Here is an 11,978-nt window from a genome sequence, read left to right on the forward strand (position 1 = left end):
TCATATAAGTCATTTATATTCACGCGCGCACGTTTGTCTTCGTACCGTTACTACACGTTCTTCTTCTTTTCACCAACACCTCCTCCTCCTCCTCTTCTTTTTTTCATTAGAATTTCTTCTCCTCCTTCTTTTTCCTCTTTTTCCTCCATCATCAGATATCTCGTTGTTGAAGATAATGAATAATTCAAGTTCAGATTGTCAATTGAACCAAACGAAATTGATTATTATTTTGAATTCAATCAAGTAGCTGGCGTGTGGTTCGATTCAAGTTAATTTTTCGTTAGTAGTTTATGATTCTGTAGGTGAATAATATTTCATCGTTGATAGTTTAAATTAAATGTAATGTAAAAATTCTGCATTAAAGAAAATATTTTTCTGTATTTGTAGCAAATTTTGGTGTAACATGAAGATATTTGGGTGTAACATGAAACCATTTGGGTGTATTCTTTAAGAATTTTCGGTGTATATGTGCTGATAAATTCTGCATAATTCAAAACTCTTCTTCTCCCTCCTCTTCATCTTCTGTTGCTTCTTCTTCTTCTTCTTCTTCTTCTTCTTCTTCTTCTTCTTCTTCTTCTTCTTCTTCTTCTTCTTCTTCTTTTTCATCATCATCATCATCATCTTTTTTTTTCTTATTTATCTTTTTTTTTCTTATTTTATCTTCTCAAGTTTCTTCTTATTTTACTCTTTTAACAAGAATAAAAAGAAAAAAAATGAAACAAAGAAGAAGAAAAAATATATAATGGTACAAAATTACTTGAAAGATGATGAACTTACATTTATTCAACCAAAAGAAAGAAAGATATAAGGAAAAAAAGAAGAAAAAAATGTTTAAGAATTTTCAATGTATGTGTATTGATAAGTTTTACATAATTCAAAACTCTTCCTCTTTCTCCTCTTCATCTTCTGCTCCTTATTCTTCATTTTCTTCTTCATTTTGTTATTTCATATTCTCATAATTCTTTTTGGGAGGAAAAAATCAAACAAAGAAAAAAAATACATAATGTTGCAAAATCAATAGAAAGATAAGGAAAAAATACAACAACAACAGTAATAAAAAAAACTACGATGAAGATGAAACACGCAAAGAAAAAAGAGGAGAAATATAAAGAAAAAGGAGGAGGAGGAATGCGAAGAGAAAACGACGATTGTAGTTTTAATCGAGGAAGAAAAAGCTTCTTCATAATAGTGAGTGAGCCCAACTTTATGTGTCCCACTTCTTTAAAGCCATTAAGTACAATATATTAAACAAAAAAAATTAATACAAATTAAAAATTAATTTTAGTTCAAATAATTAATGTAATTAATTAATTATAATTAATATAGTCAAATAAGATATTAAATAATTAAATATTTATTTCAATTAAATTAAATAAATAATTAATTAGTTACCGCATTTAAAAGAATCAAATAAAATAAATTAAAAAATACGTTTTAGAACATGTACTATTAATAAAAAAAATCGATTTTAACATCGATAATAGATTTCATTTGAATTCTCTACTAATTCTCCGTTAGTTGAATGTTCTAATTAATAATCACTACATTTCTTATATAATACAAAGATGTTGCTAACAAAACCTCTTATTTTTAAAAATAAAATATTCCATTTTTTTTATTAACAGTAACATTAACAAATGTTCCTGAAAATATTTTAAAAGTTCAAAGAATTATATCCCAACGAGTGCTCCTAAAATAGAACTGTATCCAAATAGATCCAGACACATTAAATTTCTAAATGTCAGCTTAAAGAGAAGTAATGGATTACTATATTAACGTTGGGTCCGCTAGCATCATAATGTCAAAGTCAAAGCAATTTTATCTAGCATTTGGTCAATAACCCCTTTGGTTCCATCCATAGCCACAACTCAAATTGACAGACAAAAATATCATATCATGGGTCCACTACAAAACACTATTTAAACCACAAGAAAACCATGACCAGATATAATGCAACTTTTCTTTTCAACTCTAGATAGCTAAAGCCTAAAAGACTTGAAAATGCCTCAACGAACTATATACCATAACAGTGCAATATCTTCAAGCAGCAACTCCATCTCCATGGAGCAGCATCTGATCAAAGTGCCACACACCATGTCCTTTGCCAACTCTTCTGAGCTGAGCAACATACTCTGATATTTTCTTAATGGCTTCCACCTGCCAAAAACACAAAAGAAAACACAAATAAGAAACGCATAATTTGTATTGACAATGGCTTAATTGCAACGCATAAGATGTAATTATGTGAAATCCTTCTGCTTCCAATACCAATACAAAATTTTATCCACTATCTAGATACACTGATCTGAGAATGTACACAAAGTGACGTAATAAATCAAAGAAAACGAAGGGAGTATAATATACCTGTTCACCCAAGAACTCGCTTTCAATGAAATCTGCCAACTGCACGTCATTGTTCTTAGTGGCAACCTGTGAAGCAAGAAGCACAAAAGCATATCGTTAGGAGAGAAAGGAATTTCCTATTTTATAACATTAGAATTAAACATAAATGAGATTAATGGAAGAGGATAAATGCCACAAATCCAAAAATAAGATCATTTATCATACACTGTGCAAATTAAGGAGCTTCTCGTTTGTTAGCTTCTCCAATGAAAGAGCAAGTTCCATTGCTGCAACAAAAACAAACAAGCAAAAAATATATTCAGTGACAAACACTTGGAGAACTCACAAAAGATGTTCACTGGAAAAAGTTGAAACTTTGAATAATGCTTCCATCATGTGTTGGTAAGAAATAATGTACTTCCAAACAGAAGTATTAAACATATTACAAAACAGTTATGTAAATTCATCGTGATTCCCCTCAATTTATAAAAGCAATCATTGACATCAGCTGACGTTTAGATAATATTACAATGACCTTGTATTTGGTGAAATGTCATATTAACTACCTCCATAAGCATAACATTAACCTTTCTCGAAGAGGGATTTAGTGAAGGTCAGTGTAGCACAGACAATTAGAGGAAAATCATGGTAAATTTGACCCGACCTTAGCGAAGGTTAGTGTAATTTTTCCTTAAACATATCCATATAAGATAAATACAATATGCAATCAGAATTCGCTTTAATCATAAAATACTTCACGTAGATGATCATGCTCGAAACTAGACATGAAGAACAACAAAATGGAAATCACGAAATTGAGGAGTTGCCACAAATATTCCGCATTTCATTATGAATCTGTTATACAGAATGTTGGAATGTTGTCCAATAGTAAAATTCAAAGCTCAATCCACTAAAATCATCCATATCCAACATAGGAAACAGCTTCATTTATTATCAATTACAGAGCACGTAAAAATTGAGGGAAAAGAATGTAAAAAGTGACTAGAAACACTAACCATAAAGTGCATCCCCCTTTTCCACATGATCAAACTCAGAGAGTGGCATCACTATAGATTGCAACGTCACTCTTCCACCCCTTTTATTCTGAAAAGATCACGATAACAACAGATATAAATAACAAGAACTCAACATCACTTTTCCAAATACAGAACCAAAAAACTTGCATTCTTGAATTCAATCGAAGGTAATTTATACCTGGTACTCCATCAATTTCTCAGCGTGCTCCCTTTCCTCTGCACTTGATTCCTTGAAAAACCTGCAATCAGCACCACAATCATCAAATTCTCTATAACAAAATAAACAGACTCCACTATTCATTCAAAATCGAAATCACAATCATTACTTGGCAAGACCCCTCAGCGCCACGTTATCCCTATCGAAGTAAGCAAACATCGCATGGTAAACGTATGAAACATTGTACTCCACACTGCATAAACAGAAATAAACAAACAAATAAATAAATACCTAATAATAACAACAATAGCAACCAAAAAATCAGAATAAAAATAAAATAAAATAAAAGCCTACCAAACATAACAGTAATAATTTATTTTTACACTTTTTTCTAAATTTATATTTGGAATTAATAGCAACTAATTAAAACAAATTTATCTAAAATAAGGAGAAAAGAGAAAGGAGAAGAGGTAGGAGAACGCACTTGATCTGTTCATTAATGGCGGCTTCACACTGATCGACGAACTTCTGTCTGGCGAGGGAAGCTTGAGGTAAGGTAGGGACAAGGTCGAGCTCCTTCTTCACCTCTTCAAACGGCTCGAAAATGACGCCGCTTAACGGCTTGCTGTTAGAGCCTCCCTTCGTCGCAGCACACATAACAACCAAACCACTCTTCCCCGAAGAAGAAGAAGTCAACGTTGAAACAGAAGAAAAGAGAGGGACCAGCTGGTCACCGCCACCGTTGAGGGGAGAAAAGGAAGGGAAACAAGAAGAGGGTGCAGCTCCCAGAAGCATTTTCGTTAGGGTTTCTTTTTGGTTTCTTGATTGAAAGAAAGGGGAACAGAGAAATGGAGAATGGAGAATGGAGAAATGGAAAGAGATATTAATGGAGGGAGAGAGTGTGTGTTGTGCGTGTTTGTGTGGTGAAGGTGTGAGTGATTGAGATGTGGAGAAAGGGACTGAAATGGAGGGGATCGAGAAGGCTCAGCCATTGGATTTTATGACACTTGGACGGTTACGATTCGATGATTGGCGTTGGCGCGTGGTGACCTCGTGGTCTTCCGGGAGATTCTCCAGCTTATTCGCTGAAACTGAAATATCTCGAGTTTTCTTTCTTCGGGTTTTAATAGTCAAGAGTATAGGACTTTTTTTCATTTAAATTATTAAATATTTTATTTTTCGGAATGCCTAACGCTTAAAAATTTTAATTTTTACACAATGTGGTTAATTTTTTTACGTATAAAAATGCATGGGGAGTGTTAGGATAAAGATGCAAATGATACAAAATAATACAGATTTACGAATATTTTAATTTGTGATTCTTTGGAACATTTTGGAGAAATTAGTGTGTGAATCTTTATTAGGAAGTTACTAAATATTTTTTATTAGACCGTGACTTTATAACTGTCGTTAGTTCAAGAACTAATATTTTTATTTATTTTATATTTAAATTAGTATTAATTAATTTTTATTTTTTATTAAAAGTGCTGATCTTTTATTTTGCCCTAAAAAGACTGAAAATATAAATGGAAGTAACTTAAGAAAAAAATAAAAATAAAATAATAATATTATTCTTATAGCAAATACTTTTGATATTTATGTTAAAATAAAATTATTATTATTATTAACTAATTATATTTTAGCAAAACAAAAAGAGTTCATGTAATGATTATCACAAAATACTAATATTAAAATAATATGTATTATAAAAAATGCATACACGTTAAATTTTAGAATGTTTTATATAAATAAAATAAATATTTATTTATTAATATATATAATTCTCAGATAGACGAATATATCGATTATGCATAATAAATACACAAATTTCAAATGATGTGCATATGAGAGACTTAAACCTCAAAATAGTTCCTGAAGTTGCACTCGAGCTTCGTAGTAGTCTTTGAACTTAAAAGTTACTCATATTCATCTTTGAAGTTGCACTTCGGGACTCAGACTCGTCCTTCCGGCACATTCTATCCATCTGGCACTACCGGAAAGCTGAGTTGGCCTCCTTCGTCACACGTTGGCAAAGAAACGGCTAGCTGACGTGACAAAGAAACTTTTCTGATTCAATTTGGTCCCTCAATAAGTTAAAAACCCTAATCCTCAATTTTGAAGAACCATCTCCACAGTGCTCACACTCTTCTCTTCTCTTTGGTTTTCTTCTCTTGTCTTCTCCAACTTCAAAGCCAGACAGTTATGGCCAGCGCGAGCAATCCACAATGAGTTCAGGAAGCTGCAGCATCCCATCTTTGAAGCTGGGGTACACCGAATTGTGGAAATTTTTTCTCACACGAATCCAGGCTGCATTGAGTTCCCGGATGGTCCCAATCCTATACTTTCTGAGGTGCAAGGATCTCCTCTTGATCTTGTTGTTGTTAATATCTGTGTAGAATATGTGTTGGTCTCTCATCAAGAGGGCCCTCCGCATAATCTAGAAGATGGACAGGGTCCTCTTTCTCTTTCTCATCATCATTTCCATCCACTGCTACCTTCACCTCTTCATTCTCTCTTTTCTTTTTTAGAAGTTTAGGTGCCGTCTCAAAATGAAAACCATGAACTTGAAGGAAGTTGCAGAGGCATTTTTCAAGCCTGGCTTCATCTTGACACAAGAGCTTGAGTGATTGGAAAGGAATTTGGTTGTCCAAGATAAGCAGATCCTGGTGCACCCTCACAAGCTTGTCAATGATAATCTTGAGCTCTTGCTCTGAATCAACTGAGCTCTCTGATTTTTTCCAGCAAGTGAAGTACACAGCATGCCTCCACTATGATATGATCTGTGTATACAGTAGGTGCATCATATAAGTTTTGTCACATAGGTTTTAGTAACCATCTTTTCATTCTGTTGTCATCACAGATTTCCCTAAATAAATCTTTCACGTTTAGATTAGTATCCTTAAGATACATTGCTGCCCATGCTTCCTTATACTGCTCTCCTTGTGTTGTTTTTGGATTAAACACACCAAGTAAAAACATCTGTGTCTTGTAATATTTATGAAACTCCGGGTTTTAATAATCATTATACTACAGTTGACCCATGGTCCACCTTCAGACTAAAATCTATCACTACCACAATGCTTTTATTTATTCAAGTACCAGTTATCTGTTTATATAATTTGGGTATTAGAAGTAGATTTCCATGTTGGACTTAAAAGTTTCCCGTGTATTATGTAGGTGATTGATAAAGTGGTTCCTGCATTAGTTGACCTTGCCGAAATTACAACTCTTAGCGACCACAAAAAGCTTGGTGATTCCATTGTTAGTGTTCTTCAGGACTACATCCAGTCACAGGGGTCAGGAAGAAGCTCAATTAGTGGTCGCACTAGTGAACAAATTAAGAACCTATTAAATTCAAAGCAAAGGTTAAAATGGAAAAATAATATGCCCAAGGAAGATCTACATATTAAGCAGGCTGCAGCTCTGGTGGTCAAGCTTGAAGGAAATTCTCTGTTCTCATCTGGAAATATTTCTGGAGCTGCATTAAAATACTCAGAAGCATTGTCATTGTGTCCAATGAGATTCAAGAAGGAGAGAGTTGTTCTATATAGTAATCGAGTTCAATGCCATCTTTTACTACAACAACCTTTGGCTGCCATCAATGATGCTACCCGTACACTATGCCTTCATAAACCTCTCAACCATCATGCCAAAAGTCTTTGGAGAATAGCACAAGCTTATGACATGCTTGGGATAGCAAAAGAGAGTTTATTGAATGTCATTCTATTTATTAATGAATGCTCTCAATCAAATGATCCTGATCTCTTACAGAGACAAAATAAAGTTCCAGATTATGAAACAGATGGATGCTGCTTGGTTATTTCGAGAGGCACCTATTAAGAATGGGGGTGTCCATCGTGGGTTATTCGAGCTCCCAGTTGCGTTGCTCACGCTGGCCATAACCGTCTGGCTTTGAAGTTGGAGAAGACAAGAGAAGAAAACCGAAGAGAAGAGAAAAGTGTGAGTATTGTGGAGATGGTTCTTCAAAATTGAGGATTAGGGTTTTTAACTTGAATTGAGGGACCAAATTGAATCAGAAAAGTTTCTCTGCCACGTCAGCTAGCCGTTTCTTTGCCAACGTGTCATGAAGGAGGCCAACTCAGCTTTCCGGTAGCGCCAGATGGACGGAATGTGCTGGAAAGATGAGTCTGAGTCCCGGAGTGTAACTTCAAGGATGAATATGAGTAACTTTTAAGTTCAGGGACTACTATGAGGCTCAAGTGCAACTTCAGGGACCACTTTGAGGCTTAACTCACATCTGAGATAAGTAAGATTTGGAATTGAACAGATTTCGATTGCACTTGTAATGTGTAATTTAGACTATATAAGATATGGAGATATCAATTGATTGAACGGGATGTGACACATTATCGAGGTACTGAATTTTTGGGATTGGTGTTATATTTTTTGAGCTTATTTTAGAAAAAAAATATTTTTTATTGTCACAGCTCAAAATGAGTCAAGAATGGCGTTCAGAAAAATAGTATCCTAGCAAGCCTAACAGATTCAAATATAAGATAAATAAGAAGGTTACAAATAATTTTAATAAATTTACCGTTTTTAATAAATTTACAGTTTTTAGAATGAATAATTACATATTTTTAAACAAAAGATAAAATAAATAAATATGGATGGATCCTGCCAGTGACATATGGAGCAGACAACGTCTAAGAACTTCACAAAGAATAGGTATCCATTGCATATCATTACTCTTGAATAGAAAGACTCACATAATCAAGTATTTATTTCTGAAAAATATTTTAAAAAAAAACAAAGTAAGTTTTGCAACCTAATGACAAAACAATATATCTATAATTCACATAAGACCATATAAATATTATTATAAAAATCATTTTAGTTAGAAAATAATAATTTATATGAATAAATGAATCAATAAGAAAGTTCTCATACAGAAATCAAATCAAAAGTTCACACTTAGATGGCTCCATCTCTATGGGTAACCCTTTCCTCTTGTGTGTCTTAACAGAATAACAAATCCAAACGTGTGGCCTACATGTTAGGCTAGCGACGCCCCTGCTAGTTGAGGTCTAAGTTAGATGCATCTAAGTTAATGTCATAACTGCCGTTAACTACGGTTTTCTAATACGAGCCTCCCAAACCAATTAAAAACATAAAATTTCAAATATAACAAATTCTCCAGTCTTTCAAATATATGAGGTATCAAATCAAATCAAATAATATTTTCTCATCCAAATTTTTCTCAATCTTAAGGCATTTCAAATATTTTTCACAATTTCAAAATAAGTGAGGACCAACAAATACTTCAATGCTTCAAAAAGTATATATTCGAGTAAAATCAAATGTTTGAAAATAATATAAAACTTCATCAAACATACATACTCTCATAAAACATATAATCTTATGTGCATATTAAAATGAGATTAAAAAGAATAAATATTTAGTTTTAATAAATCGATTATTCAAGCCAAATTAAAATCCTTTGATAGTAATTTTGATAATAATTTTTGTAAGTATAACCATAAGTTCAAAGTACCGTATATTAAAATAATTATAAACGCAAAGCAAAATAAGTATAAACGTAAAGCTTACTCACAACTTAGGCTTAGTTTGGTAAAGCTTTTACTTTTCAAAAGTAGCTTATAAAAGCTAACTTTTAAAAGATGGCTTTTTAAAAGTTTTAGCATTTATGTTTGGTAAATCAAATTAAAAATTGCTTTTAATAATCACAAGCAACAACAATTGCATTTGGTAAAATAGCTTTTAAAATTTAAAAATACTATAATAGACATAAATGCAAGCATTAAATTTGAAAGTTAGTTAACATATGAGGTTATATTAGACTTTTAAATTTTGAAAAGCACAAGCCAACTTTGAAAAGCTCTATCTTAGGTGCTTTCAAAAGTACCCCGATCTTTTAAAAGCTGCAAGCACAAGCACATGATCTTTTTTATTTACCAAACACAAAATGAGGAGCTTGAGCTTTTAAAAAGCACAAGCACCTCTTCGAAAAGCTTTACCAAACCAAGCCTTAGTCCCAAGGGACTGAAGATACTGAACTCGGAGTGGCAAATTCAAGGTGAGGAGGATTGAAGTAGAATAGAACGAATGATCGCAGAATTTGGACCGAAGGCACCGACAAGGTGGAGCTGGCGATAGTTTTGGGAATCCAAAACAAAGCAGGACTAAAATCGAATTAAAACAAAGACAAGGTAGATTAAATGGTAGCAGAATAGGATTTGAATGCTAGAGCAGAATCAGGAAAAAAAAGTTGGACTGGAATAGTGACAGAAACGGTTCAGCTCCAGCGGCACCAACAGCTCTGGCAGAAAGGACGATGGCTTGGTTCAGGTTCACCCGAACGGTGATGGCGAGCCTCAACGGCGGCGATGGCGACGGTAACAGTCGATGGTTCCTCCTCCTTCACGTTTCTCTCTCTCGCAAACTCCTCTCTCTTCGAAGCCCCAAATCTGCAATCGCGACGACGACGATGACAGCTCCGCTCGCCGACTACACGAGCGACGATGGTGAACAAAAACAGTGAGGACAAAGCCTTCCTCCTCTTCTCCATTGCACGCTTCCTTCTCCTCCGTGTCTCTCTCGTGAATGTGCTTGACCTCGTCCGTGAGTGGCCATTGGGTTTTCTGTCTACACCAAATAATTGATATCGAGGTGATCAGTCTCAATATCAAAAGCCTAGTGTTTCAATTATCCCAAACAGGCACTCACAAACAAGCATGCTATGCAATATCAAGTAGATAACCTAATAGCATCAAGGAAAAGACACACAGAGTATGCAATGAAGCACAATCAGTCCATCCCTCAGGCTCACGAGGACGAACCGCTCTGATACCACTAAATGTAACACTCTAATTAGCCTAAGCCTTACCTCATGCCGTAAATCAAAGGTTAATTAGAGATTACGACAGTTCTAAGGCTCGTACGTATAATATATAGAAAGAATTATTATAGTCTAGAAGCTTGATGAAGAGTATAGCTCAAAGATAGGATTTCAAAAGCGCAAAACGTACTCGCGAAGCTACTAGCTTAAGGTACAAGAATCAGATACAAGATAAGAATGGATAAGTATATAATATCATAAGAAACTAGCCACGGCTCACGGAATTTAATCCGGCTAGCTATATGCAGACCAAGAAGAAGTCAGACAGTAAAAACAGCTTATACAAATTTTGTTCTCTCAAATACAAGCCTCTAGGCAAATCCAAAAATACAAGAGTGAGAGATATATAAATAAAATAAATAAAAAAACTTCAAGAGTAACAGATCCTCCGTTGATGTCACCATCCAAAGCAACTCACCGAGGTGGGTTGCGACCTGCATCTGAAAAACACAACAGAAATATGGTATGAGAACCGGAGGTTCTCAGTATGGTAACAGTGCCCAATGATGTAGGATATAAGACCATGGGACGCCAAAGGCAATCCTAGACTCCATATCCATCACAAGAATCCAACTTAAAGCATTCTAAGACCATAAAGCATAATTTACATCAATCTTATCATAGATAAACAGGGTACTCTATCTTAAAGGATTTCTATTCTAACCAAACACCGCTGTCCCACAGCCTTCACCAACCTATCCTCCATGCGATCCCATCACCACCGCCTTCCGAACCTCCTCAATCCCAGTAGAATACACAATTAATAGCAATGCAAGTAAAACACAAGTATAAGCATATAAGGCAAATAGTTCAAGTAAGCAAATAGGCATGTTATTCAATTAGGCATACAATTACAGGTCGGAAAAGCATACCAACAGATAGAAAATGCTCATAATGAATGCCTGCCCTATTGACTGTGATATCACATTGTTGGTTCAACTGCCAACCCAACACATCTCCATGGAGATGTCGTCCTTTGGAATCATCATTGGGAACCCCCGAGATATAGTGCTCGGATCACTATCTAGGATTTTGCGCCTGTATGCTCTAGAGATCCGAAGGGATGCGAGCGGGATACTATTGCCACTGACCTCACATCTCAACGCAAGCGGGATGAACCACCGCCCTTACGCCACCGCCGCTACCTCGACAGGCGGGATCCAACCGCCGTCCCTGCCGGGCGCATAGCGTCTCATAATCTCAATATACAAATGATATATCAGTGGTTTTCAGAAAATATTTTCAGTATGCCATGGATCCATCATCTCATTCCGAGTCCTCAACTCATCTCAACCACTGTCAATCTAGCATCTCCATTCCTCTTTCTCACTCCACCAAACCCAGCCCTAGTACACCAGAAACCTAAACCTCCGTTTTCTAGTTTTTCATAATAATCATCAACTAAAACCCTTAGCTTATTTCCCATATTCCCATACTCAAAATTTAGCCCAAAAGCCCTAAAATGGTGTTATAAAAGCTTACAACCTTGTTGAGAAGGTGAAATATTTGAAAACAAAGTTTAAATTTGTGAAACAAGGCGTATGCGTACGCACAGAGGTGA

At 34.9% G+C, this 11,978-nt stretch overlaps 2 protein-coding genes across 2 annotated transcripts; one reads left to right on the forward strand and one right to left on the reverse strand.

Moving 5' to 3' along the window:
• Positions 1–1,796: 1,796 nt before the first annotated feature.
• LOC112783725 (ferritin-3, chloroplastic) lies at positions 1,797–4,664 on the reverse strand. The gene is made up of 7 exons (XM_025826770.3): positions 4,022–4,664; positions 3,707–3,790; positions 3,559–3,619; positions 3,360–3,447; positions 2,569–2,630; positions 2,365–2,430; positions 1,797–2,157 (listed from the first exon to the last, which is right to left on the reverse strand). The coding sequence occupies exons 1-7, from the start codon at positions 4,330–4,332 to the stop codon at positions 2,041–2,043; spliced, it is 789 nt and encodes a 262-aa protein (XP_025682555.1). The 5' UTR covers positions 4,333–4,664; the 3' UTR covers positions 1,797–2,040.
• A 1,950-nt stretch (positions 4,665–6,614) lies between these two features.
• LOC112785699 (uncharacterized) lies at positions 6,615–7,377 on the forward strand. The gene is made up of 2 exons (XM_025829141.1): positions 6,615–6,632; positions 6,715–7,377. Exons 1-2 carry the CDS (start codon positions 6,615–6,617, stop codon positions 7,375–7,377), a joined length of 681 nt encoding a protein of 226 aa, XP_025684926.1.
• The last annotated feature ends 4,601 nt before the right edge of the window (positions 7,378–11,978 follow it).

The sequence above is a fragment of the Arachis hypogaea genome, chromosome 20 (genome assembly GCF_003086295.3).
Source record: "Arachis hypogaea cultivar Tifrunner chromosome 20, arahy.Tifrunner.gnm2.J5K5, whole genome shotgun sequence".
Taxonomy (NCBI): domain Eukaryota; kingdom Viridiplantae; phylum Streptophyta; class Magnoliopsida; order Fabales; family Fabaceae; genus Arachis; species Arachis hypogaea.

Coding starts and splice junctions, on each gene's coding strand:
- LOC112783725 (XM_025826770.3), bottom strand. CDS start 4,332: ATGCTTCTGGGAGCTGCACCCTCTTCTTGTTTCCCTTCCTTTTCTCCC. Junction 2,631..3,359: donor AAAGGGGGATGCACTTTATG/GTTAGTGTTTCT, acceptor TTTTTGTTGCAG/CAATGGAACTTGCTCTTTCA. Junction 2,431..2,568: donor AGCTCCTTAATTTGCACAGT/GTATGATAAATG, acceptor CTTGCTTCACAG/GTTGCCACTAAGAACAATGA.